Genomic DNA, 27987 nt, shown 5'->3' with positions numbered 1-27987 from the left:
TCATGTCAGTCAAGCTGCACTACACAAGCGCTCCCAGTGACCAATATCTCCAAAGCTAGAATCAACAAGAAACTCACCTCTGTCATTCTTTTTTCCTGGTCTGCTTGGGGCTTTTATATTAAAATAAACACAAGGCATCAGAAAAGGCGAAGACTCACTGTTGTTTTTTAATAAACAGTACAGCTGGGTATAAGAGGCACACAAACCAGTTCTCTTGGGAGTTACATAAAATGTGGCACAGAAGAGCAGACGTCAAGGAGCTGGGAAAACTAGAGGGAGCAGGGATGGTTTGGGTAGTAACACCCATATCCCACCCATCACAGAGCTGCCTACTTGTCACATGGAGCCAGGAGGTGTCCCATGATGCTGAAGGCTGATGCCCCATAACAGGGTTGCAAAGAGGACATTCCCAAACCCTCGTGCCCCCTACAGTGCCATCAAAGCCCCAGCTCCTCCATCCCTCACTACTGGGTGCAAGAGTGGGGAGAACTCCACCTGACTCAGCTGATGGAGAGAGTCATGGGCCAGGATGGGCAGGACACCACCACACTGCAGGGCTGCAGGGGCAGAACGTGGTACCATGGGGAGGACAAGGAACACTGCCTGTTTCACAACACCTGTTAACTTTCCTCCAAACACACCTTGGGGGGGTTTTTGATGGTAGCCCATGGCACTGCACTAGAGACCCATCTTACAGGGCACCTCATCATCCCCTCCATGGCAGGGGCCTAGGAGACCTCAGTTACATTGAGCAGGCAGCTTTCTCCTGCCCCAGAGTGGAGGACATCTGAGAACAGGAGGAATGTGTCTTCAGAACAGGAGCATCTCAGACCTCAATACTGGGCTCCTCCTGCCCTGAAGAAGCAGAAAAAAGGGTGCCTGTAACTGAATAATTGCTCCATGTCCTTGTCTGGGGCTAACAGTGGCCAGAAACATTGTTCCACATATTCCACAGTGACTTCCCCATAAAGATGAACTCTTCCTCAACGTGCTCAAGTTCAGCCCCTTCACAAAGCCTTCAGGTGCTGCCTCTCAGCAGTTTTCTGAGATTTCTTCTAGCAGATGCTGTCTCCTCATTGCTGTAAGCGTGAGGAACTCTGCAGATGGGCACTGTGAGCAGCTGGGGAGCGCTCCAGATTCTGACAGCATTGGCAGAAAGATTCCAGCTCTGCTTCCTCTGGCCAAGAGCCAGAATTTCTGGAAGCTGTTGCTATGACACGATTGCAACCTTCATTTTAAAGACATCTTTTCCTTGGATTTATTTTATTTTCCTAAACACAAAGCAGTAAACAGACATTGCTACTGCTGCTGTTGCTGCATTTCAGATGGCTCTAAGGTTAAACCAGCTGGCCAAATCAACACAAAGCCTTTCAGCTGACAGCCCAACCCTGCCAAAAGTAGTCTCACCTTGGGATTAATGTGACACCATTGCCTGAAGCACTCCTAGGAAACCTACTGCGTTGTGGCCAACCTGACACAGGGAAAAGCCAGGGATCCCATCCAGGTCAGAGGCAAGGAAGAAAAAAGCACCAGGATCAACCATCTGGTAGGGATATATTGATGATGGGAGAGGGGGAAAACTCTCTGCAAGGTTTGAGGACAGCCACACGGTGTGACCAGCCTTGCTCTCTTGCTGCCTTTTGACCTGGATGGAGCCAAACCTGTCACTGCCACAGCTGAACCAGGTACAGCAGCACAGGAGGACTGAGCATGTCAGACCTGGCAGGTAAAGCACAGCAAATGGGATTTTGGGCAAATAAACCCAAGAGGCCTGTGCCAGCTGTCACCTACCTGGGGTAGCAAGAGGAGGGAAGATGAGCAAGCTAAAATTCAGAGTAGGTACCTGGGTGTTGGTGTTCCTGAAGGAACTTGGGGCAGGGTGGCATACCTGTGCTGTGGCACTGCCAGGCTTTCTGCAGGGACACGCCCTGCCAGCCCTGAGCAAAGGCAGACACACGCTTGTGTTAAAGCAGGATGGAACCAGGTGAGAGCCCTGCAGCAGTGTGAGTGGCAGAGGCAGCCATGGGCTGGGGCACACAGCAAGACAGAGGTGGGGAGAGGCAGCGAGTGTGGTGTGAGACTCCCTGTGCTCAGGAGCGCTGCACGGTCAGGGACAGGGATGGCTGGCAGGACCTAGTCCCCTTCTGGGAGGCTCTCCCAGCCACGTTGCATGGCTTTCACCACAGCACTGTAGAGTTTGCTCCAAGCTTCCTGCACCTCTGGGCTGAAGGCAGCACCAAGGCATTTCTCCAGCATGTACAGCAAGGACTCGCCGACAGTCTGCAAACCAAACAAGGAGGTGTCAAGCTCAGCACCAGAGGATGACATTCAGTCTCTTTTCTCACTTTGCCACCTTTTTTGACTTCTACAGTTGCAGGGCGCCTCCTCCTCTTCCACCAACAGCACCAGGCCCCTCCAGTCCCTGGCTCATCAGAGGGGGCCCAGAACCAGCCCATGCCATCCTCTTCCCTGCCCTGTGCTGGCCCTCACCATGGATGAGTGTGGAGTGGAAGTCAGGGAACAAGGGCTGACACTGCACATGTAACGCCAGGGGAGAGGTGCACATCCCGTTTCTGTGGCTCCCAGGTGCAGGTGGCTGGCCCCATCCCTTGGCAGAGCTGTGGAGCAGCAGAGCTGAGCAGTGCCCTGATGTCAGGAGAGTGGATCAGACTCCATACTGGATGCTTAGGGCATGTCTCAGCGCCTCAGGCTTCTCCACAGGGCACTGCTCCTCACAGAGCTGGGAGCAGCCCCATGCAGGAGCACCCTCCCACTGAGTCAGGGCTGGCGGGCACCACTGCCCCAAACAAAAGGGACCCTGCTGCCTCTGAAGAGAACACAAGCTAGCAATAGGAACGAGCCAGGTGTGGGTTAAAAAGCTTTTCTTCAGCCCACCCTTTCCCACTGCATTCCTGTCCATGCTTGACAGCAGGAGAGGAGTGATCAAGGGTTTAATATGGAAGATGCTTGGGTGTTACTGGCATGGAGGAAGCAGGGGCTGAGGTGCAGCAACTCCATACCAGTGAAGACACAGAGAGGTGGATGCTCCCTTTTCCAGGTGGGGTGAGGTTTGCCCAGAGCATCAGATGCAAAGGATCCAGGGCAAAGGCTGAGCCTGCAGCCCTGTGGCACAGGAGGGACTGCAGTGTCCTAAACCATGGCCCTCTTCAAATAGTGGAAATGCTTTGCTCCCATCTATCCTTTCTGCCTGGGCTTACTGGGCAAGGGCAGAAAACAAGGGGAGCTCAAAGGTTTCCCACACTGGGGCAGTGGCACTACATTGCTATCAGCACCTTGGACAGGCTGCCCTGAGCCATCAGCTCTCTCCAGACAGCTGAAGCCAGAGGAAGGATGGGGCAGCTGAGGGCTGCAGGCAGGGGTGAGCAAACACAGCCACAGCAAGACAAGGGAGAACACCTCACCGAGAAAGACTCAACCTTCACACCAACTGCCTGGTGCTTCTTGCCAAGGTTGCAGAGATACTCTTCCAGGCAGGACAAGTTCTCCAGGTGGCTCACAGCAGCATCAATCACCAGCATCACCTAGCACAGGAGCAGAAAGGCAGAATGGCGTTACAGAAAGGTTCAGCTTCCTTCCCAGAGGAAACAAAGTGTCTGATCCTCTACTTCACCCTTGTCAGCCTGACCCCCTCCCAGGCCAGATGCCCTCTGAGTTTTCGTTGCTCTGCTGTGATCCATGTGTCCCATCAGTGAGGCTGGCAGCAGCACACACCACATCCTTCCATGGGACACCACCAGGGCTGCACAGCAAGCAGCACTGCTGACCACCCTGTCCCAGAGGGGATAAACAGCCACGCAGCAGAGCACTTGCAGGTTAAGACCTAATGCTGATGCAGTCACTAGAACTCCCATGACCCCAGGACAACTGCATGGGAACCCCAGAAGCTGCCAGGACCAGAGTTTCTAATTAGAAGTTGCCAAAATGGTGCAGTTGTGAATAAGGCCACTTCAGTTCTAAGATCAGCCAAGCTACTTTGAAGAGATGGGATGGGGAGTACAGCCAGGTCTCTTGACCTGGTGTGGTAAAACACATACCATAGTCTCCCAGGACCATTAAGAGTCAAATGGAAACAGGACAGAAAAGATTTAATGAAAGATGAAGGGAACAGACACAACAAATTAGAAGAAGAGATTAAAGCCAGGGCATGGTTATCTTGGCAAAGCCAAGAGGTGATGGAATTGTGCACTGTAATTTCAACAGGCCATTCATCTCCAACAAGAGCAAAAAACTATTTCAGCTCAAGGCAATAATCTTAACGTTGCCAATAAAGAGAGGCTGGAAAATAACAAAAAGATTGCAGCTATCAGAGGAGCTCAGTTCTGAAACAGCCTCTTAACAAGGAATAAAGACAGGCAAGCAAAGCACCAAAGTGGTTTAAAGATGGAGCCAGGCAGTTTATGAAGGCATCTGCAAGCCAAGGCTGTGCTTTGTCCCAGTGTGGCTTCTCTTCAGGGCTCAGCAAAGGGTCTGTGCTGCACCAGGTGTGCTGTGCATGCAAGAGCCTCTCCCCAGCACTGCTCCTTTCTGTGTTTGGGAGGAGGGGAATGTGCCCTGCAGCACCCCCTCAGAGGTGCTGTGGGCCTGCTGGCCCTGCAGCTGCACCAGCAGCCCCTCCACAGCAGCAGGCCCAGGGTGGCCTGGCCCACTGCCCAGGTCTGTGCCAGCTCCTGCTCAGCGTGGGCCAAGCAGGGAGCTTCACTCCTCATCTGGACACAGGGGAGCTCCCGAGGAACCTCCACAGTAGCAGAAGGATTCTTTCAGCTTTCACAGGAAGCAATCCACTCTCAGATGAGGGCATGGAAATCAGGATGGTGCCTCTTAGCCACCATGACCTGCATTCTCATTCCCTCCCCACTGTTGTAGGGCACTTTGTCCTGGCCTTCTGCTAGCATGAGTAACCCCTGCAGTTACCATCTCAGGAGACTTCCATGTGGTCAGACACACCACAGTCCCAAATCATTGCCTAAGGGTTTCATCCTCCGTGGAGGCTGTGCTCCAGCCATGCCTCAGCCCCTCTCTCACCTTCCTGATGTGATCCAGGAACTCAGGGGCAGAGAGGCACTCCTGAGGGCTGGCAAACTGCTTGCAGTTGTACTGGAAAAGGGGCAGCAGGTCAGGATCCAAGTCAAACAGCCTGCAAAAGCAAGAAAGAACACCCCATCTTCTTACTTTCTCGGCTTTATTTAAAGTGCCACTCGCCCCATCAGCAGCACACTCACAGCCTACTTCTGCCTCTCTTCCCACCTACTGATCCATCTCCATCTGTTAAAGGTCCAAAAGTTCTGAAAAGTTTTAGTTGGGGCAATCCAGACTGCCTATAGACAAAAACCTTTCTTTTTCTCTAGCCCATAACCCCAGCTCTCAGACACGTATTTATGGCACTTGAGAACTGGCGCCCAACCCTCTGCAGTGTCTTCCAGCCTGGCTCTGATCCTCAAAGAGTTGGCTGTTATCTCAACTATTCCCATTCCCACTTTCTGATGCTCTTGAACCCAAAAGCTCCCAAATCGGGGAAGCTCCAGCAGCCATCTGGACCAAGGGAGGAATGTACAAACTCAGCTGATGCCCCAGTGCCCAGCATCATCACCAGCTCCCATGTCCTCTCCCCCTGCCCCATCTCCCTTGCCAGGGTTCGTCAGGCACAAAAGGGACTCATTAGCAGCCACCCAGGTAGATACAACTGGCCACCAGTAATTCAGGCACATCTGTCTTCTCCTTATCCTGCACATTAAACTACTGCACCCCTCTCCCCCACATTCTTGTCACTGCTCTAGTCCTGCTCTGGGAGATTTGGATCCCTCTCGCTCCGAAAGCTGCTCATCAACTTTCCAGTTGCCCTTTTTAAACGACTTTTCATTGATTTTTCCTTTTTTTCTCTTCACATAATTAATACATTAATCTGCTGGGGAGAGGCAAGAAGCTGGGTATCAGCCATTCCATCCGGCACACCATTTCCTCTGCCCTGCGACTGAATCCCTCCCTGGCGGCCGTTCAGTTCCTGGGGCCGCACGGCCCTTCCCTGGTTCGCAGCCCCTCGGAGAGCAGGAGTGGCGGTGTCAGGGCGGGGGATCAGCGGCAGGAGCGCACAGAACCCGCCCGCCGCCTCTCTCGCTCTCCGTCTCGGCTGGGAAAGTTCTCCCTGGCGAGGCACGGGCAAGGCAGGGCAGCAGCGCGGAGCGGAGCCCCCAGGCCCTGCCCCACCCGCTGCCCACGGCACCTGCGGCTCCCCGCGGGAGGGGAGAGGGGACAGGGGACAGGGGACAGGGGCCGGGCCGGGAGCGGGCCGGAGCCGTGCCGAGCGCAGGGAAGCGTTTCTCCCGAGGAGCGGAGCCCGTCCATCCCTCCCGCACGGGTCGGCGCGGCCGGGGCCGGGTGCGGGGGGCGCATCGCGCCGCTCACCTGCTGAAGAGGACGAGGCCGTGCTGCTCGGGGCTGCCGCTCAGCCGCCGCCAGCTCTCCCGGATCAGCGCTCGCTGCCCGCCCGACAGCGGCATCCCGCTCTCCATGGCGGGCCGGGGGCGCTGCCCCTGCCCCGAGGCGAGGCGCTGGCTCGGCGGGCGGAGGGGCCGGAGAGCCGCGGCCGCCCTCGCTCGCTCCGCCGGGAGCGGCAGCGCTGCCCCCGCGCCCCCGCCACGGCCGCAGCCGCGCTCCGCCCGCCGGCACCGCCGAGCCCGCTCCAGCCGCGCCGCCCCGCCGGGAAGGGAGAGCTCACCGCGCACCGAGTGCTTCTCACTCGGGACAAGGAAGGAAGGAGGGATGGAAGGAAGAAAAAAGAAATTCGAAATGCCCGAACTTCCCTATCCCGGGCCCGCGGGGCAGAGCAGAAAGTTCAGCTGGTTCACGGCTGACATTTTCCGTCGTCCTGATTTTACAAGTGAAGCAGCAGGGCAGAGCCGTACCAGCGAGGAGACCACCGGGACCTGTCCACCTTCGCTCACCACCAGCACAGCTCCCTCTGAGCGAAACTTTGCCTGGAGGGCCCCAGCGATGCTCCACAGCATCCTCTTGCTTTTGGCCACTTCCACTGAGACCCTGGATGCCACACAGCCACCCGCTGTCTCCACAGGCAGATGCAGTCTAGACACTGCAAGGTACGTGTCTAATTTAAGGCTAATTATGCCAGCTGAAGCAGGCAAAGTTGTTAATAATGGATGAGAAGATATGACATCTTTGTCAAATGTGCTCAGGATGCACAGACTCTCTTTGCTGTTCAGACACTGCTTAATTTGGCTGCAGGATTTACGCAGAACAGAGGAAACAAAGCAAGAAATGGCAAATGAGGTCCCAAGCAGCACAAGGGAAGTCAGGAAAGTTAAGGTTTCAGAAGGAGAGAGCAATACAAAAGTGCAACTATCACTGAAACCATCACAGTCTGCACCAAAATGACAATTGTGCTGATCTTATTACAAGTTCTGCTTCTGTACATCAGACTTATTTCTGGTAATCAGGAGAAAAGACAGAAGCCTCCGACCCATCCCAGAGGCACATTGACTAAGTGTAGGCAGAAAGGAGGCTCTTCTTGTGGGAGAATTGAGAACATTCCCTGGGAGGAGACAAGTTCAAAGGCTCAATGTTATGTTTTCAGCCCCAGCTTGTCTCCCAGGGGCCTTTCTCCTACAGAGCTGGAGTGACAGCACCGACTGCAGTGACAGCAGGAAGCCACCTGAGATGGCTCTGCAAGTGCCAGGATAAATTACCTGTTTTCTCAGGATTTTGAGACCTCACATTCTCAGCACAGACCAGACAAGATGCTGTGCAGGAAAAGCTCCACATGTGTTAAAGGAAGCTAAAGAATCCTGTCCTAAAATTGGGCACTTGAGTCAGAACTGATGGGACTGAGGAGTCCGCTAAAACAGCCTCTTGGCTGTGTGGTTTCAAAGGGCATCTTCCCACCAGGGGCTGATGATAAATCACTGCCGTGATAACCACTGAAGTGGCACGGAGCCCGAGAGGGCAGCTGGGAGCTGCAGGGTTAACCCGAGCAGGGCGGAGAGCAGCCCAGCAGTGACACCGCGAACATGAACCTTCAGCTGTCCTGCGGCTGCGAACCGGCAACGAGCCCCAAGTGTCATCCTTGGTCCTCTGGGCAAGGTACTCTGACATGCCAGCCACCTGTCACAGGCACGGAGCTCCACAGAGCCTGGCTGGACGGTTCAGCCCGGCCCTGCTAACAATAAAGGTAGAACAGACAGGCAGTGGCGTGGTGCCAGCGGGCTGGAAAGGAGCATGGAGAGTCATCCCAGGCCACAGGGTGCTGAGGAGCAGAGCTGAAGTACATATGTGCAGTCACAGCAGCAACCAAGGCTGATTACTTGCTTAAGAACATTTTGAATACATTGGAGCTGGCTGATAGTGAAGGAGGAGAAACTTCACAAAAGCAAGTAGTAGTTAAGAGTGATCAGTTCCTGAAGATTTTTTGGGATGTGGGACACTTTTGCTCCCATCCATATAGGGCACGCTATCAGCTACCCTATCCCAGGGCAAGAACAAAGTACAGGTTCAGCCATTGTTTCTGACAGAAAGGGTGTCTCAGACAATAGCAGTGAAGCTGGGATGGCAAAAGAAAATGGTGGCTCTTGTCCAAAATGATGCCCCTGCACCTTCCTTCTGTTCTGCAGGTAGCAGCAGAACACTCATAGGCAAGGCACAAGTGTCAGAACAGATCAGATATAAGGGCAGCAATGAGAGGGCTGAGACTGATATGCCTTCCTTCCATGGAAAACAGGAATGCCTCAGCTGAAGAAAGGGGCAATGGTCTGGCCATATCCCCACCCACCTGTTGGTACCCAGACTGGCACCCAAAACCTACAGAGGTATGACACACAGTAGAGTCCAAGAACTCTTCCCTGCCCACCAGCAACAGCTCCTTCTGGACAGGATACATTCAGGAGCAGTTTCCCCATCTCCCCTGACTGTCTGAACAGTGAATCCACCCCTTTGCTGCCTTCTGGCACTGATACATCCCCACTCTCCTGAAAAGCCCAGTATTTTTTCCCCTGTGACAGCATAGGTCTTCCAGCACAGGTAGAAGGAGCTGCAAGGAGGGACTTGAGAAGGGAGACAGGGAGAGCTCAGGGATAAGAAATGTTCAAAGCATCACTCAAAGGATTGAAAAGAGCGAGGGTTTGGGACAGACAGCGCTCTTGCCTGTGTGCAAAGCAGCTTCTCCCTTGCAGTTATGTGGCTGTCAGAGCTCCTCCTGCTGTCACAGCACCAAGGTGCTGAGAGCACAGGTCTAGAGAGGATTTCAAGTTCAAGGAAGCAAACAAGAAAACCTTTCTTCCTGTTCCAAATGTTTTGTGAGCCTTCAAGCATGAGAATCTCAGCAAGAGGTTGAGCACTGCAATGCTCTGAGGTCTGAGGGTTTCCTGTGATGGTTCCCAGCTCTCTTGGCTCCATGTACCTAACCTGCAGTTCAGCTCTTTTCTGAGCTCCTCTTGGATTCCTGCAAGACTGTCCCTGGAGCTCTCAGGAGTGAAGAACAACCAGCACAGACTGCTCCATCTGTAGGTCTCTTGAAGAAAGGGGAGGGAGGTTTTTGGAGAAATTCACTGAGATGCAAAGAGAATGATAATGCTCTTTTGTGCTTTGGGAGAACACAAATTTATCATATTTTTAGTTTGCACTGGGTTTCATTATTGTAATCTACATCCACTTTGAGTTACAGTACCAACACTCTTAACCTCCTTGCCAAGTGTCAGCTTTACTTGCTCAGTGCCTCAGTTTACCCACAGGGAAAGAAAGTTGCCCAATCTCATAAAACAGAGTGAGAGAACTAGGAGTAAGCTCACAAAGTGAGCCCAGTCCCCAGCCCAGCACTCAGGGTTCACAGCCCCTGAAGAACAACCCTTCCTGCCCAGGAAGGCCCTGTGTGCCTGGCCCAGGGATGACTGCTCTGCCTGTGCTGCTGTGGCACCATCAGTTCTCATCCCAGCCGCTGCACTAACAAACCCATATCTCCCTTTGAACTCTTGCTCATTTCCAATTCTGCATCTGTGAGTGTTCATAAATAATGACGCTCTGATCTATCTGCCTCAGGCTCCCTGCTCACTTAGGATACAGACTCCTGGGCTTGGCTAATCCCCTTTGTTTTCCCTTTTCCCCAGTCTCAAAGCCAGATTATGACAAGTTCTCTTTTTCTCAGACTCCCTTCACCTCCCATCCCATCCTCAGGTGGGGGCAAAAATCATGCAAGGTTCCCAGAATTCTTCTCAAGCAACCCCTCAGGCCATGGTGCAGCACAGCTCAGTAGCAAAGCCAGCCATGAAATATGGTTGCATAACAAGAATCAAAAGTGATGCAGGAGGTGATAGTCTTGTCCATAACATTATTTAGATGAGCTGCAGAGCTTGCTTGCTGTCACCATGCCTGTGGAGAGAACAGGGCAGCACTACACCCTCAGTGGTGGAGATCTGGGCTAAGAGGAGAGGGACAGGCAGAGGGGGATTCAACAGTAGAATATAATGAAAACTTCTTTTGAATTCAATTTGCTAGACATCCCCAGCTTTATCCTGAATATCCTGTGGCCAGCTAGGGAATATTTGTACAGACAGGTGAAAACAGTCATAGGATGACCAGACACAAAATGAAGAGAAAAGTGAAAGGGGATCACACAGAGCTGTTGGACCAGGTCTGGCACTTGCAGATGCTCAGACCTTACCCCAGATGTTATTTACCTTGGGCTCCCTAGCACAGTGATAACCCAACACCAACATGTTTCTTCCAAGAAGCAACCTCTGCCTTTTGTAAGGCACTCTGCCAAAGTGAGTTCAAAGAGTTCAAGACCATGTCAGTCTTGACACACAAGCTGAATTTGGTCATAAGACATGGCTATGCAGCTGTGTGCACCCCAGGCTGGTGGGATGCAAGCAAAAGCTCTGCAGCCTCATTAGCTCAACATGGTGCTCTAGCTAATGTGCCTGGCAACTTGGCAAGCATTGTGTTAGCACAGTTACCTGGCTTCTGTCCTACCTGGGATGATGCACATGGTCTTGGATTTTCCTCCAATTGTCCTTATGCATCTGGACTGGCTCATCCTTCAGCTGCTGAAACATCATGGCAAAAACTTGTAAAAGAGGGCTTTATTCATTGTGGAGTCTCCTCTGTAGTTTCCCCCCTGGATTTCTTGTTTCAGAAGCACTGTTGGTCTCTCAAGCGGTCATCGATCGTCTTCTCTCTGATCTCAACTCTCTTTGTTCTCTCCCTCCTTGCAGTTTTAATTGACACTATTGATTAGGCCATCTCTGATAAATGTTTGACCTACAGCAGTTGTCTCCAGGAATAGCATCTTGGATATGATCTATTAAAACAAAGATTGTGTATTTCACTGCACCCATTCCTTCATGTCAGGGCTGTGCCAGCATTCCCACATTTCAGCTTTGCACTCAGCCATCTGGTCTCAAAGCAAGCCCCCTGTATTATTCCTTCTGTGTGTGGGACACTTCTGGCTTGAGACCTTCTCCTTCTCACCTAAGCTATTAAAGCTTTGAGGCTTTGTCAAAAATAATTCCCCTGTTCAGTGAGGAATTTTTCACCTGCAAACCACACTGCTAGGTTCACCACTAAACCATGTCCCCAAGTGTCACATCTATGTGGTTTTTGTACACTTTAAGGTATTGTAATTCCACCACTTCCCTGGGCAGGCTGTTCCAATGCCTGGCCACCTTCTGAATGAAGAATTTTTTCCTCATATTCAATCTAAACTTGAGCCATTTCCTCTCATCCTGTCACTTGTGACTTGAGAGGAAACTGATCCCCACCTTGCTGCAGTTCCCTTCCAGGTACTTGTAGGGAGAGATAAGGTCTCCCCTGAGCTTCTTCTTCTTCTCCAGGCTACACATCCCCAGCTCTGCCAGCTGCTTCTCATCAGAGCTGTGCTCCAGATCCTTTACCAGCTCTTTTGCCCTTCTCTGGACACGCTCCAGTACCTCAATGTCTCTCTTGCAGTGAGGGATCCCAAAAGTGAACATACCATTTGAGGTGTGAGTGCTGAGAAGGGGACAATCATTGTTTTGGTCCTGCTTGGCCACACTGTTTCTGATGCATGTCAAGAATGTACCACCTTAATGCATGTTCACATTCTCAACTGATGCTCCCCCCTTCCTCAGCTGCTTCCATTCTCCACCTTGTAATGGAACAGTTATTGTCCCTAAAGCACTGCAAGGCACCAGCACACTGCCAGGGTGTGACTCAGCTGATCCAACACAGATGCTTTCATAAGGACACATAATCTAAACTCCCATTCTTGTCAATGGAGAAACCCAGGTACTTAAGAACCACCTCATCCTAAAATATATGGTGAAAAAAATAGGTCAGGTGAATGAAGCCTTAAGATTACCTTTTGTCAGCTGCATGACAACAAGATGACAGGCTTTGGATGCAATATAGAGATAAAGCAATGACTGCAAGAAGGATAAAAATGGAAAAGCAATTTACAACAATTATAACGCTTGTCAGACTTACACCCATTCTATAAAGCACAAACTTTCTGCTTCCAGAGCATGCACTACATGGCCTAGAGCACAGTTAGTGGTGGTGTATTAGAAAACAACTCCAAAGTGTAAACCAGCTTTGACAGACAGTACTTTATTCTTGTCCAAATGTATCTGTTTCCTTTCCTGTTGTGCTTACCAATACTTTGCTTGGATTGCAGTAAAATCTGATCTCCTAGAATTGCAGTCCAGCAATACTTGTGTGCTAAAAGCTGTTGTACATCATCACTATCCTAGATTAAATTCTCCAATGGACCCATTTAAAGTTCATGTTGTTACTTCGTGAGAAATAAATGAAAGGGGGGAAAAACCCACCCCAAAATCTGGACACAAAGAGATTGCTTCAAATAAGAGATATTTATTATAAAATTAAATTCCAAATTCTACCTCATTTTCCATTATCACCTGTACAAAGCACATTTATAGCTCAAGGGAACATTCTCCCATCCACACCATATGGTACAGTAATTGCACCATTGTAGTTAAAAGAGTTCAGTTCAGACAGATGCACACACATCCCCCGGCATTAGTAAGAAAGGTTCAGGATACAGAACAGAATTACCAAAGAACCCCTCTCACTGCTGCTCCAAACTCTTGCTTAGCCAGAGGCAAGCTCTTCAAGGATGGCTCTGAACCTTGTCTCTTGTAAAACACAGTAAGTTCACCTGGCAAAGTTTTAGAATCAATTACAAATTCAGCAGGAGTGCTATCTATGCTAGCATGTGATAGCCACAGATATTATTTGTGTTAACCATAGCCCTTGACATTCAAGTAAAGAGCATTAAAAAGTTTACAAAAAGTGAAGCTACTTGCAACCAACCACACAACTAAGGTCTTAGTACTTTAAAGAAGACAGAGAATTTTCAGTCCTGACTGCTTGCAGCCAACAGCCCTGCACCAAAGAAAGTATGCTATGGAGGTGGTGTTCTTACCCTCAGCCTTCCTTTCCCAGCAGGGAAGAGCCTTATGTTGTTCTAACAGTCCCCACATTTTTGCTTTCATGACACATTTGCCCATGTGTGGGGTCATGGGGTCACTTGCTGTAAAGGAGAAAATTAAATATCTTACCTCCATTCCCCAGCTGGCAGAGACACAGGGCACTGCTAAGGAGGTTTTCACATTGCCAGCAGGATCCTGAGAGGAGGAATCAGTGCTTGTGCACACGATGCCAGCCCAGAGGGTCACTCAGTCACAGCATGGAAGGGAAGCTGCTAAGAGTGGCAATGCAGAATTTCAGGTAAATGCCTTGTGTTTCCACAACAGCAGCTGGTTTGCTCTCAAGCCCCTTAAAAACAATCTCTGAAGGATTCAGGAGGGACAGGGGGGAACTATCACATAACACATTTGTTTACCTTGCCCTAACAAGGTTCTGGTTTTCCTCTCAGCCCACACGACAGGTATTACAAGATGTCCTGTCCTACCCCTTGTCCAGGCATCTGCATGAAATGGATGCATAGCCCAACAACTAGGGGAAGCAAAGACATGTCCTGTACTTTGGGCATTCCTCAAGAACCAGAAGGAAGAAGGAAAAAAAAAGTATAAAAAAAAGTATATTCTATCAATGCCCTTTGTGCATCAATCAGCCTTTCCAATCAAGATGCAAAAAGAAAACCCTGTGCAGAATAAAGAGTGGTGGTGGCTCCCAGGGCTGCAAACAATGGTGGTAAACAGGGATCACACAGAGTCCTCCACCTGGACCAAGGGCAACCTTGGCACAGAAATCTCTATTCAAATCCTCCTCACAGTCACATCTGTGTCTCATAGCATGAGTGGTCCAGTTCCTGGAAATAGGCCAGGCCCTGCTGCTGGAATAGATGTGTGCCTATCGATGTCCTGAAGCAACTGTTAGCAGAAACCTTTTAAGATGGATGGATTGCCTAGGATAAAGCTAGATGAGCCCAGAGGCCCTCTATCTATCCTTCAGAGACTGAAGAGCTGAAAATAGAGTTTACATACAAAAAAGAATTTGAAGCAGGGAACGTGGCAGCCTGCAGCTTTTTGTGATTTGAATCCATGGATACAGTTTGATGAAATACTTTGTCAGTGATAAAAGGAGCCCTGTCAAGCAGGGCTCAAAGGGAGCAGCTGCTCCAGAGCACAGCACCTCTGGCCCCAGAAAGCACCGTTAGCTATTTCCATGTGACTGGAGAAGAGGACTAATGAGCAGCTCTCAAAAGGAACCTGAACTCATTCCACAAGCACAATGGGTAAAAGTGAGCCAAAGCAGCCCAAATTCCATCCAAAAACAAAGAGTGCCTTGCACCCACTGCCTCATGTCTGTACCACTTAGATATTTCAAGACAGAGTCAGGAAGAGAGTCCAAATTATTGTATTTTACTGACCTCATAAAATATCAGTTACTATTATGTTTCAGTAATGGCCTGACAGATTTTGTTTTAAGAAGCAAATACTGAAGGTCAAATTCCAATGGGAGTAATTTTTCTCCTGAAAGAAGACAGAGCTACATCAATGTACACTTAGTTGAAAACCCAACCCTTGGAGTCCAGAGAGTGCAGAGGAAATGTCTGCCCTCTAGTCTTCAATGTAGACCTTTCCATCCTTTAAACTCCAGATCAAAAATAAAAATTCTGCTGGAACTTGCTCCCTCTTGTGGAATAGCTAGATTTTTCTTCACTGTATGCCTCCAACCACTTACCAGCACACAAGACCTAAGAAACAGTCTCAATGTCAATCAAATGCTCTCAAGAACACTTCTGAAGTGACAATCCTGAAGAAAAATAAACCTTTTGTCTGTGTTGAAAGAGAAGCTGGATTTGTGCATAGGAAAGTGGGATGAGAGCACTAAATTTGCCACCTTCAGCACTCAGCTGCCAATCCACATCCAAAAGATTATTACTAATAAAGGATGGAAGAATCCTAGCCAAGAAACAGACTAGTTCATCTTCCTCAGGCAACTCCTACAAAACTGACCCCTTAACAATAACTGAAGAAACTAAGGTTATTGACTCAATTTTTGCACTCCCAAGGTTTAATATGATGAATAAAGGTGTTACAAACAGTAATTCCAAAACACAAGCTTCTTAGATTTTTTTTTTTTTTTGTTGCTAATGCTAAGGGGAAGTGTGTAGTTGTATGTGCTGGAAAAAAATGCACTTTAAATCATAGCTTTTGCCAGCTCTTCTGGCAAATCCTCCCCATGACAATGGGACTCCCTTAGGGAAAGCTCGTATTGAGGACAGCAATGTATTAAGTCAATAATCTCACCAAGAGATTGGTGGATCACATTGTTACAAGGCAGCACGGTGCTGTCTGCCTTCCACATTGCCAACAGTTAACAATTTGCTGCTGCTGTCACATCTGGCAGGTTCTGAAGAAGTTTGCAGCCTTCCTCCACATCCTTCTTGCCTATATATCACCTCTGTGAATTCCTGGCTCATGCAGGTAGGAGCACTTCCTGCAATAACAAGTGGAAAAAATCATCAAACCCAGCAGCTGATTATTGCAATGGCTTCCACCATGTATAAGTAGCAGGTGATCAACTCAAAACCTTGAGAATCAAAAGCACAGGTCCATCCTACCTGAGCTAGTATCTCTAGGAGTAATGTGACACACCAAGCCAAAGCCTTACAAAGCAGCTGCCTTGCTGAACAATGCTGTGGATCCCTACCAGAGAGATCCCAAAGCAAGTCTGACTGGAGTCTAGTCCCCCACACAGAACAACTGTGCTAATGCAGGCCATCCATGTGGTAGGAAATGGATTGGAATCCCAGATTTGGTAAGAGAAATAAATGCACAGTCCATTTTTAAAGGCAGACACACCCACCTCTTACTCTCTCTCTACCTGTAATTTTGATGCAAGGCTGTGAAGCAAAGCAAGAACTCTGAAATGAAAGGCATGAGTTCATTGAAACATACATAAAAGAGTTTTTCAATTATTTCCTGAGACAGGAATACAACTGTGATCTAAGTGTCATTCACATTGGATACTACAAGGTAGCAACTTGAACTGTGACAAGAAATTGACATTGGATGAAGAGTAGGAAATGGAATAAAAGAAACACAGACAGAAATAGATCTAACACAGGACAAAGGCACCTGATAAATCAAATTCCACTTTCTTGGAAGGGGTGGATTTTACATTCAATGGCTCTTGACACTTCACAGACAAAGAATTTTTGCCTGGCCTCACATTTCCTTGTAATTTGATGTTCAGCAGTCTAGAGAAGGAACTTGTTCAATTTGGGAACGCTGAGCAGATACTTTGGCACCAGCAGCCCGTTTTGCAGATGCCACATGCATTGAGATGCAGCCTTCCCCTGAAAGCACAGGCACTGGCACTGAAATAGCTGGGAACAAAAGCTGAATGACAGCTGTCTGTAAGGTTTCCAAGCTATCATTACAGTCTCCAGTACATCCTCATGCTGGTCTCCACAGCATACTGGGACTGAAAATAAACCACCTGTCATTTCTACTGTAATTTCCTTGGCACCTTCAGACAGAACTGAAAGAAGCTACAAAGAGCTGAGCTGGAACAGTCTGGCCCTGAAAACAGGCCTGCTAGGTGAGTTGTAGAACTGATTAAAGGTGACCAGAGAGAAAGGCGGTACATAGGAATAAACAATTTCCATCTCTGCAATGGGCCTGGGAGACAGGCAAGGCACAATGGCTCAGGAGATTTCAAACAGAAAATTTCAGTCAAATTTTAAAAATCCAGGGTCAGAACAAACAAACCTTCAGACAGCCAAGGCAGGTAGAATGAAGGTCCCCAGGTACTTACAGTAAGCTTTCAAAAACCTTATCATAAGAAAGGTTGTTAATCTTGCTAGAAGTCCTATAGTGCTTCAAAGTGTAGTGGTGCTTAGATGACAAGAAGGAAGACACACATATGCACAGAGTGCACATGCAACTGCAGACAGCCTCCAACTTGTACTGGTCTGGCTGCTGGAATGCCACTGCTGTTGGATTGACACGTACTGCTTCAAGGAACTGGCATTCAGGCAGCCAGCTGTCCATTAATACAACCTAAGGATTCAGGACATGAGTCTTTCAATTTAACGGGACCTTGTCATCCTCTGCATCTTCCAATGCAGGCAGTGCAAACAAATGCCAAAGCAACAGGGTTACAATACCCAGAGTCCTCCAGAGAGGCCTTTTACAGTCACGTCCTCAAAGCACCAGAATCAGCCTGGCATGCAGCAGATCCCACGTTTGTGATCCATGTTCCCAGGCTTCCTTTGCTCTAGAATTCCCACGAGTCCATCCACCGGAGCCCTGCCATGGGGCTGCTCGGGTGGGAGGCCATGGGTCCTATCATCCCATAGGACAGGGGATGGAAGAGGTAGAAGCTGTGGAAAGATACCAAATGCAGAAAGAAAGAAATCAAACACAGCACAGTTTTCCGTCTCAAGAAGTTCCCGCCTATGGGACCTTTGTCTTTGGACTGCTCTAAAGTTTTACTGGGAACCTTCTAATCTCTGCTGAACCCAATATATACCTAGCACATAGTTTTATCACATGTGGTATTTTCTCTTAGAATCTGAAAAAACCTACAATAATGAACAATTTGCCTGTATTTGAGGAATATGTCACCATCATTGGGAATAGAACCACAAACCACTGATTGGGAGGTTTGGAGGAGAACAGAGTACTCACACTGTGTGCTGCAACAAAAGACAGATTCCCTGCAATGGAAAGATGCTCTATAATGCATTACAGGGACACAGATGCTGAATCTAAACAAATTTGAAGGTTTAGGATTAGGCTTGAGGATGTCTAACAAATCAGCAGAGAAGGAAAAAAGGAACAAATGCTAAGGATAATTAACAGGCAGCAAAGTTTCTGTTGAGATGGCAATTGTCACACACTCCATTCATGAAAAGTTCAGCTGTACTCACCTGTACAAGATGAGCAGAACCAGAGCCAGGAATCCACCTCCATATACCTTTCTTGCTGTAGTGCTGGGTGACAAGAACCCAGCACAGAACTTCAGTAGTGCATCCCAGGTGATTCCTAGGAGAAGGAAGAGGTAGAAGTCAGAAGAACAGAGCTGCTGTGTTCACAGACTAGGCTGACAAAACTCTGTTAACACCAAAAGACCATGTCAACTTTTGAATTCATTTACCTTGGTAACCTTCTGAACCACAGAGATTGTTTTGTATCAGAAAGGTTCTTTTTGTCCTACCTTTCCATTTGAATAAATGCAAAAGAGATCTGGGTGCCAGACGCTAATGAAGTTGGTATAAATTCACAGGAAAAATGACAAAGCCAAATTATAAACAGACATGACAGAATGGTGTTGGCAGCAAACAAAGAGGGAAGTAACTTATATACAAGAATATATAAGAACAGTGAAATAGCAGAGACCAGGAATCCCATCTCTAAATTTAAATGCCCTAAGCACTAGACATGACTGCTTCTTCAGGTTGACTTTTTAACAAAATTAACAAAAATTTTTTTAAACAGAAAACCAACCAACCACCACCAAAAAACCAAAACCAACCAGACAAACAAAAAATTTGCACTGCAAGATGCTTTGTGAAAAAAGTTTTGAGTAAGTCAATGCTTTCAAGCACTTCACACAAGCAAACAAAGCCTATAAAAATAATAAACCTTTTAGGCTGAAAAACATTCAGTTTAACAGAGTATCACCTTTTTCCCTACCTTGTCTTCTCCAAGACTCTAGTATTTACCTGTCAACATGCTGGAAAAAAGCATGGCAGGAAAGTAGTGGTGGAAGTAGAGAACTCGTCCCATCATAAAAAAAGGGAGGTAATGAAGGAGCCAGCCCAGTGCGATCTGCCCTCCAGCACGTAGCACCACTCTGGACAGTTCTGGAACACAAATAAACACACCTCAGCAGAGAAAAACTCAGCTACAGTTCCCATTTGCAAACCTTAAACCACTAAGTAAACTCAACAGGAATGATCTTTGCAGGAAGCCATGAATTGGTCTGGAATTGCTTCAAGCCTCTGCAACATCCTAGCTGCATTCTTCATAAACATACAAGCACTCTTCAGGAGAACAGCTGCCAGAAAAGATATACAAAGTCCTAAGGCTCAAGGCATGGCAGGAGGTTGACCATGCTCTAAATTTAAAGACCAAACATGCAGTTTCTCCATCTGTGCATCAGACCAATCAGTTGATTCTGGTTTCTGAAGATTTTCATTGTCTCTGCAATGAGAGCCATCCAGATGATCACTTTGTCAGCCCTTCCTGGAAAGAAGTGGTGCCTAGCTTTCAGAGCCTGGGGAAGGGACTAAGAGCTCTGGTGCCTGTATACAGCTTAGCCAATAACTTATTGTATAATTGAGTGGTTTCCCATCACATTTTAGAACTGACTTCCCATAAGGAGATCTAAAAAATGAAGCAACCCTTGATGTAAACAGGAATTATGAAAGTATGACTAATTAGGGCTTGTGAAAAGCTTCAAAACCTTGGCAATGGACATAATAAAGGATCATTATTATCTCTTGTATTTGTCATTTGCTTTGCATAAATATCAGAAAACATTTCTTGTCTTAAGACACTGTGCAAACTACCAAGCACATGCAGAGCTTGACAGCAGGGTATTGATTAATTGGCCTGTATCCCTTGCAGCCAATGTAGATAGCCATGCACTATTGTTGTAGAAGATCTGTGGTGTTCACTATTAAACTACAGCTATGAATTTCCCATGCTTTTCCCTATGGACACTGCTTGATAATCCAAGCTCAATGGTTTCCCACCCTTGACACACCAAGTCTTGCCATCCACGCACTTTTAAAGTTCCTGCAAAAGGCATCTATGAAAAGGAAGACTGACCTCACCTTTGAGTTCAGATGTCAGTTGGACACCTCTCTTCAGTGCCACTGCAGTGGCAACTGTTATCAGAAGATATAACCCAATAGTGACCAGATTCAGCCACCAAATCACCTACACAGGAGAAAAAGAAATATTTGGGACTTTATGCTGGGTGTGTGCACATGACATGCAAACATAAAGAGCACAATTAGAGAGACAGTCCAAAAGCAGAAGGAAGAGAACTGGCAGAAGAAAGACTAAGCTAAAGTTTGTTAAAGACATTGGCTTGGAACCTCTCACTCCAACTTACCGGGTTTCCAAGCAAATAAACCCGATAATCCGTCTCATTGACACCAGAAAAACGCAGTCCCTGAGGAGAGATCAGAAGGGAGAAAAACAGGGATATTCATCAGTCCAGTTTGTATTCTGCACAGCATCTAAGGTGAGACAAATTCCCATCTCAGGTGCTCCAAAAGAAAGCTGACAACATCTTCAATGCAATTACAAGGTGGTGTGCTTCAAAAGGCACTGCAAAAGCACTTGAAAATAGAAAGGAATATGGATTGATGAATATACCTGGTAATTGATGGGCCAGTGCCAAGGTTTGGATGTGACTTCATTGTCCTTTGGTTTGAGGCCACTGTTTCCCTACAGATAAATGAACATAAAATTTAAATGAGCAGGCAGGTATGCTGCAATGTCTACCCAGAAATGCCTGTGTACAAAAACATACATCAATACCTTTCCTGAGTGAAAGTTCCTTTTTCATCATCCACAATGGTCACAATTAGGACTCTGAATGTTCTACTGCTATTATGCAAGTGAAAATTGGTTTTGGGTAGCAAAAGAGGCAGTATTCTCTCATTTCTCCAGCTTTTCTGTCCTAAGGATACATGTTGCATAAGCAAGACCTTTTTTCATTAAGAGACTGCTATGACAGGTTTCTCTCCACTACATAAAAAAAGCCTCAAAGATTATTTCCATGGAAACTCATGCAGGTGCTTCCTTACCTGAGCCAGCATTATCACTGATTGCCATGGAAACACTTAACAAAAACACTTTACAAGTACTAACAATAACATGCTTGACTACTTTTTCCTCTTTAAAATCTGAGAAGAGCTTCACAAACAATAGCAAAGAAAACCCTAGACTCCTTTCTCAAAATATTAACTTCTCCTTCTTCATTCTCGTTGAGGAGCTGGAGGTAGAAGGGCTGTGGCCAAGAGTACAAAGAGCAAGCATAGGAAAAGACTACAAGAGCTGTCCACCTTGCAAATATTAAATCTGCTTTTTAAAAAAAGTATATATTCAGAGATAAAAAGGAAACCAGAAATCACAGCTTCTTGATGAACTTGAAAACAATCAGAAGTTTTCCATTTTCAATCCAAACACTTACTAGTTTTTTAAGTATCTGTTTAGCTGATATTCCTTATTTTGACCACAGTAATATCCTCCTGCCTCACAAACACTAAATTTCCTTTAAAGCCTTACAGGAAGGTAGGGAAAACATTACATAACTAGGCTGTAGCTAGATCACACCAACAGGAGAGCCAGGCACTAAGCACAGGGCTTCCAAACTTGGACTTGGAAGATTTAGCTCCAAGATCATCCTTTATTCTAAGTATAAATTCAAGTAGGTTGCTTGGGCATGCAAATTCTGCCCTAGCTTGCAGCCATCACCCAGATCTCTCTGAAAGTGCTGTTTGTTTTTGAATGCAAGAGAGAGGAGGAAGAAAATGATAATCTGGAATCAGTGATATCATACCCGGATCATAACCATGTGGGATTCTAGCAGAATTTCTGCAAAAGAAGGCTTCAAAACATCCAGGCTGATATTGGGCACTAAAAAAAAAAAAAAAAAAGAAAAAAAAAAAAAAAAAAGAAAAAAAAAAAAAAAAGAGAGAGAAAAATAGATTATAAGTTTGTATGGTTTCCTTTTATTTACCTTTTTCATAATAAACTAAACTCTCTCCTCCTACAACAAATCTGCTTCCAGAACCTCTTTTAATTCTCTATGCAATTCATTCATACTCTAAACACAGTGGCTTGCAGTCAGAAGTGTCCCCCAGTGAACTTTACTACTGTTGTACTTCTAAATTTCCTCCTTTACTTCCAGGAGCAACAGAAATATATAGAAGTCCATGAAATAAATAGATTTGTATTTCTGGCTGCTATTAAGAGACACAGGCTTCATAGGTTGCTGTTTATCTGTAAATGAGCCATAAGTATGGGAATATAAAATGCATTACAACAGAAGAAATTCTACCAAGTCAACAGCCCAGGATTTCTCTCCTTTGGTTTGCACACAGTTGCTCTCACAGGAGGAAGAACAGTAAGTGTTCTAATAACTCAGAACTCAGCCCAAGTCACCAGAAATTCATGGGATGAAGATTGTGTTGAACAGCCCAAGCCAGATGAGCCTGTGAAACAAGCATAACTCCTGGATAAGCCTGCAAGGCCCACCTGCCATTACTGGCAAACTCAGATCTCTGTCACACACTATTCATTTCTTGATGGTACTACGAAGCCATCATTTAGCACACCCCCAGCAGGAGAAGGAAAAATACACCAGAACAGACTAGATCTAAGCTTTTTTTAAAAATCATTGAAATATATATGACATACTCATATCAATGACAACAATTCCCAATTAAACAATGTTAGAAATAACAGCCTGTATTGGAGTGCTTCACACTTCTGTAACACATTAAAATCTCAAAATCTTTAAGAAAGTCTTTATATTTCCACTACACTTCAAGCATTATCACCAGCTTCCAGTAGAAACAGTGAAATAGAAAAGGGCTCTGCATCCCTGCACACACTCAAGTTCAGCAAGTTTGCACTTTGGCTGGGAAAGAACACATACATTTCAAATGCAGAATGCCAGTTACTGCTGTCTGATAGCTCATCCCTTCCTTTAAACAGTAAGCCAAGATGCACTCTCTATCAAAAAGGAAATCAATTACTTACATTTAGGGTTAATATGATCTTCAAAGTTCCAGAGGGAATTGGGTGTCTCCTTCAGGTATGGTGTGCAGGTCACTTCTACTTGTTCCCAGCCCCTGAGGATCAGCAGAACAGTTCACCACCACCCCACAGGAACACTCAATATTTCCATTTTGTGTTTAGTTTTTGCCCATTTAGCTTTATATTTCTCCATAATGCTTCAGCAGTTGCATTCTTACATACTATAGGAACCATGTAGAAACCAAAACAGATCTGCAAGGCAGCTGACACCAAAATTCTACGGAATAGTTGAACCACATTTCTCACTTTCTCACCTAAAAAGCCCTAGGTGGATATGCGGGTTTTTGAAAATTATGCACCTTGCCAACTAGAAAGAATCTATGTCCAATTCAACCCTTACAGTCCCTCCAAAGAAAATCACCATCATGAATTTAAGTCAATCCACATCTACAAGAACTGTAATATAGAAACAAAACAACTACCTTAGAGGATACTAATAACTGTTCTTTAGTCTGTCACCCTATGTCTAGCAGGTCACATCAAAGACTTTGGGAGAAAGTGCATCAAATCTGACAGAAATATAACAGATGAATAGGGAATTTTCTGTCAATCACTACTTAGCAAATTTCATTAATTAAGTAATCCATTACTTAATTAATGAAATTTTAAAATTTCATTAATTTACTAAATCCATTTTTATAAAAATATAAAACGTAGTCTAACCATCTTTATTTGCAGTTAACAAGTATTTTTTTGCCCTCACCTGTTACTATCATCAACATTTTGTGACAATAACTTCCATTCACATAGCAAACTGTTAGTGGGGAAAAAAAAAGAAGAAACCCAATCCACAATGTTTTCTGAATGCTCTTGATGGAGGTTGCCTTTTTTGTTAACTGAACCCATTATGTGTCCATGAGCCCAGCTTTATGGTGATGTCTAACTGGCATTTGCACTCCTGGCCAGGCAGTTGCCTGCTCTGTTATTCAGCATCCACAGGATTCTTTAGAATCTGGTTTTACCACAACCTAGAGTTTCCTAGGGAAACCTAGGGAGGCAACTCTCAAAACAGCAGCAACATGAGTGCACACCTCTGCCTCAGGATCCATGTCAGCATCCCACATGGTGCAGTTTTACAGAGAGGGCAGCTTGCTTCCATCAGCCTGGATGTCTCTGCATACACCTCATCTGAATGATGAAGATGCATAATTCAAGGACATATAAAATGCCAACACCTGCTAATAGCAGTTTATAACCACTGCCTTGCTTTAGATGCTGCATGCAAAAATAGCAAAGGTCTTCTAATCACAAGATTAATACCAACAGAAAGCAATTTTCAAGACTGTGGTACAGAACAGCATTAACTGCCCCAGTTTCCAGTGCTTTTTGCAAACCCCAAGGATAAATAGCATGCTAAATAACACATCTATCATCCCCTCCTGGCCTTACCAGAGGACAAGATCTATGTCCATGCCACTTTTGGATCTCTTAGTAAGAGATATTATTTTTCAGAGCTGCATACCTTCACTGTAACAGACTGCATAATCCTAACCCAGATTTTCCCCTCTGGCCATACTCCTATACCTGCTACTTACATTTTTATTCTTTTAAAGAAATGGAAGAAATGTACTTATTGCTTAGTCTAAAAGTACCACTGAGTAAAGGAACATGGCATCTCAAAGGCCTGCACAGGGTGGATATTTACCATTTTGGCAGAGTCTTTCCAGAAGATCCCAATACACAGCCTGTGGCCACGTGGGTTAGCCGGACCTGGCTGCGTAGGACTTTGATGAGCTGCCCAGTCCTTCTGCCCACCACCTCAATCCTCCAGAAGTCATTGGAGTCTCCTGTTCCATTCTATCAGCAAACATGCCATTCAAGAAAAATAATTACAAAAATAGAAAGCAGAAACGAAACAATGCCCAAACTAGAAGACACACAGAACTGAAGCACTGCAAATAGGAAATTCTGAAACTCCACTGGGTGCAAAGCCAAAAAAACTCACCCAGACCAGCCTCACTCACACTTCACAGAAGAGATTCCCCATCAGGAAGACACCATTCTAGACATAAGCAACTACTCACAAACACATCTCTATCTTGCCAACTTTAATTTTGTTTGCTTTCAATTAATTCTTGACTGTAGCTCAGAGTTACAGCATAAACAGGGGCAACTTGGCTGCTACACAAAAGGGGTTTAGGCAACAGATCTCTGCATTTAGAAATTCAGCCCTCAAAGCATATTCCATCTTTGTGATTCAAAATTCTGTCATCATTCTGTCAAAAAAACTCTTGTCTATGTGACAAGGCCAAATACATAAAATAATACTTGTCAGAGCAACTTCAAGGTTGCTCAGTTGGTCATTTCTGGAGTTGAATGCTGCCAAAGCTAGACTGACAGTAAAAGTTTAAATTATTTTTTTATCTGTGTTCACATTAAATAGACCTTAAATATGAGAGAAGGCATTTCATACTACATCAGTTTTTTCCTTCAGGATGGCAGATGTCCATCTATCATCCTGGTTAACAAACTAAAAAAAGCAACAATAAATTCCCTTGGCATGATATGAACTCTTCCCAAAAGAAGCTTTTGCTTTGTCTTCCTTTCACTTACTATTCCATAGCCAGTGACCTGAAAATGCTTCCTTGTCAGGGGAGCCTCATGCTGGTGACTGTGCAGATTTCTAGAAGTTCTGAAATGAAATTAAAAGTCAAACCTTTGAACCCTTGTCAATTTGTGATAAAAACATTGGTTTGAGCCATTCAGAGATCTGCCAGTACTCTAACCACTGAATTCCAGCTGAGGGCACAGCAGGATGCAGCCTTAACGGGATGGAGTGGAACTGTCACTTTCCAGCACATGACTCTGAGCTTATGCCACACTGGGCAGTGACAAAAAAGGATGACAGCATAAATAAATCCAACCCTCAAAATACGATTACCATCACTAAAAGGAAAAGAGGTTGGAAAGAAGAAAAGCAAGATCCTGACCTTTTGTGATTATCAGTTTTGCTTTTGCAGGGAAAGATTGTACCATTTAGGCGGAAATCAGTAGCCACCACTTAGGACCAGCACAGTGCAGACCTGTGAGTCTCCCACGCTGGCAGGGTCTGCCAGCTGAGGCAAGCAGAGAAACCTGGCCACAGCCTGTCAGGCCTTGCCAAAGGTGCTGGGACAGCGCCCATTGTGCTGCTGCTGCTGCCCAGCTGCAGGGACACTGCTGTCCCATGGGATGTGCCACAGGCCAGCCCCACGTGCTGCCTGCCAGATCCCTCCCCAGCACCACCGACTCACTGCCGTGCCAGGGACCTCAGCAGCCCTTAACCCATTTTGCCTAATCAAGATGTCATCATCCTCATTACCACATATTTGATAGTAAACTCCTAAATTCAAAATTTAAAAAAATAAGTCTTACAATCATTTTGGAAGCCTAAGCAATGGTTTGTGCATACACCATACTGAATATAGTACAACATGATTTCCTGGCACAGGAGTTAGAGGTTGTGTTAAGAGATCAAAGCTAACATTACACTAGATAAAGACTAAATATCAAGTCACTACGGTTACCCTGCTTCCTCTTAGCTATTCCCTGCAGAAAGGGAAGGGATCAGCTTCCACTTCCATTCAAAGTGTTTAACTGCTATGATCTCAGTGCTGTTGAGAACTTCAGCAGGTGGGTACCTCCTATGAACATAGAGACAGGATACTTGCAGTACACTGAAAAAAAACTCTATATTCTTTTGTCTAGAAAATCCAGCATGGAGACAGGCAACAGAATGAGGGTTTTGAAATTGCTTCTCTGGAAGAGTTACCCTGATTATTGCACCTCACACAACTGAAGAAATCTCCCTGCTGCTTAGGCAGGTAGTTCTAATAAAGTTGAGTGGTTCTCTCTAAAGTTTCTCATTTAATATACACTTTTCAAAACATAAATGATGTTTTTAAGAAGAAAAACTCTACAGACCTCACACTGGAAACTCAGATATACAGATACCTCTGTCACACAGCCTGCTTGTGCTTGTCTAACCACAGTCTCTAGCAGGACAAGTCTCCCACCAGTTCTGTTCAATCACACAATCTCTTTGAATCCCAGAAACCATCCTTACTCTTTATGTTCCAGACGAATAATATCTCCATGCCTCACAAACTCCACAGGGCTTGAGGGGTCAGACAGATCTGCTGAAGAAAGACAAACTAATCATATCAATGCACTGACAAACTTACCAGGGTCTTAGAAAGTTTCTTGCTGATGCTTGTGCCTCAAGCAGATAATAAAGCAAACAAAGTTGCATTGACCCTAAGCCTGATGTAAAACATTGCTCTAAATTCTAATCCTGAGAGCTACTCCAAAGAATGTGAACTATAAATGACTCTTGCAACACTGATTATAATTTTTCTTATATATCTACGTTATTTACATTTTTTGCTATTCAGACAATTCTTGTTAATTTTTATAAACACATGCATCAAGTAAAGAAAAGGAAACTGCCAGACCAAGCATGCCTCAGCTACATACACTACCTGATCTAAACCAACAGCTTTCTGCACGAACCATAGATAATCACATTCAGTACTCTTATCTTGTCCCAAGCAATCACCCACAAAAATCTGTCAAACACAATGTACCAGACTGTTACAGGACCCAGCTTTCCCAAGACTCTTAGCCACAATAACAGATTGCAATAAATATTAACTCAGTTCAGACAAATTTCCTCTCTGCTGTTATTTGCAGCCCTACACAGCTGAAAAATTGTCAATGCAACCTTCAG

The 27987-nt window shown here is 46.0% G+C and overlaps 2 protein-coding genes across 12 annotated transcripts in view; both read right to left on the bottom strand.

Annotated features, from left to right (window-relative positions):
- Nucleotides 1-148: 148 nt before the first annotated feature.
- NGB (neuroglobin) lies at nt 149-13190 on the bottom strand. Of its 3 annotated transcripts, none has more exons than XM_063160228.1 (6): nt 13075-13190; nt 12359-12422; nt 10993-11066; nt 5044-5155; nt 3423-3542; nt 149-2280 (listed from the first exon to the last, which is right to left on the bottom strand). In XM_063160228.1, exons 3-6 carry the CDS (start codon nt 11040-11042, stop codon nt 2134-2136), a joined length of 429 nt encoding a protein of 142 aa, XP_063016298.1. In that variant the 5' UTR covers nt 11043-11066; nt 12359-12422; nt 13075-13190; the 3' UTR covers nt 149-2133. The 3 variants fall into 3 exon arrangements, with proteins under 3 accessions (XP_063016298.1, XP_063016297.1, XP_063016296.1); XM_063160227.1 differs by having other exon boundaries at nt 10993-11063; XM_063160226.1 differs by lacking the exons at nt 10993-11066; nt 12359-12422; nt 13075-13190 and adding an exon at nt 6421-6527.
- POMT2 (protein O-mannosyltransferase 2) overlaps nt 12855-27987 on the bottom strand; it is a 27494-nt gene continuing 12361 nt past the window's right edge. For 3 of the 9 annotated variants that reach the window (XM_063160223.1, XM_063160224.1, XM_063160225.1), the window contains exons 11-21: nt 27325-27397; nt 25833-25911; nt 24925-25076; nt 23223-23314; nt 22018-22094; nt 20829-20900; nt 20563-20622; nt 20279-20384; nt 19163-19303; nt 18368-18482; nt 12855-17818 (exon numbers count right to left, since the gene is read on the bottom strand). In XM_063160223.1, the coding sequence (XP_063016293.1) occupies nt 17713-17818; nt 18368-18482; nt 19163-19303; nt 20279-20384; nt 20563-20622; nt 20829-20900; nt 22018-22094; nt 23223-23314; nt 24925-25076; nt 25833-25911; nt 27325-27397 (1073 nt within the window). In that variant the 3' untranslated portion in view covers nt 12855-17712. The remainder of the gene's footprint in view (nt 17819-18367; nt 18483-19162; nt 19304-20278; nt 20385-20562; nt 20623-20828; nt 20901-22017; nt 22095-23222; nt 23315-24924; nt 25077-25832; nt 25912-27324; nt 27398-27987) is intronic. The other 6 variants (XR_010028292.1, XR_010028293.1, XR_010028294.1 and 3 more) reach the window with 6 other exon arrangements.

Source organism: Melospiza melodia, chromosome 6, assembly GCF_035770615.1.
Source record: "Melospiza melodia melodia isolate bMelMel2 chromosome 6, bMelMel2.pri, whole genome shotgun sequence".
Classification (NCBI taxonomy): domain Eukaryota; kingdom Metazoa; phylum Chordata; class Aves; order Passeriformes; family Passerellidae; genus Melospiza; species Melospiza melodia.
The sequence above is the reverse complement of the archived record's forward strand: the minus strand, read 5'-3'. Positions and strand labels throughout refer to the sequence as shown.

Excerpts from the sequence above, each read along its gene's own strand:
- NGB (XM_063160226.1), bottom strand. The coding sequence starts at position 6,527 with ATGGAGAGCGGGATGCCGCTGTCGGGCGGGCAGCGAGCGCTGATCCGG. Across the intron at positions 5,156-6,420 it reads GGCCTCGTCCTCTTCAGCAG|GCTGTTTGACTTGGATCCTG; the intron begins GTGAGCGGCGCG and ends TTGCTTTTGCAG. Across the intron at positions 2,281-3,422 it reads TGAAGGTTGAGTCTTTCTCG|ACTGTCGGCGAGTCCTTGCT; the intron begins GTGAGGTGTTCT and ends TTTGGTTTGCAG.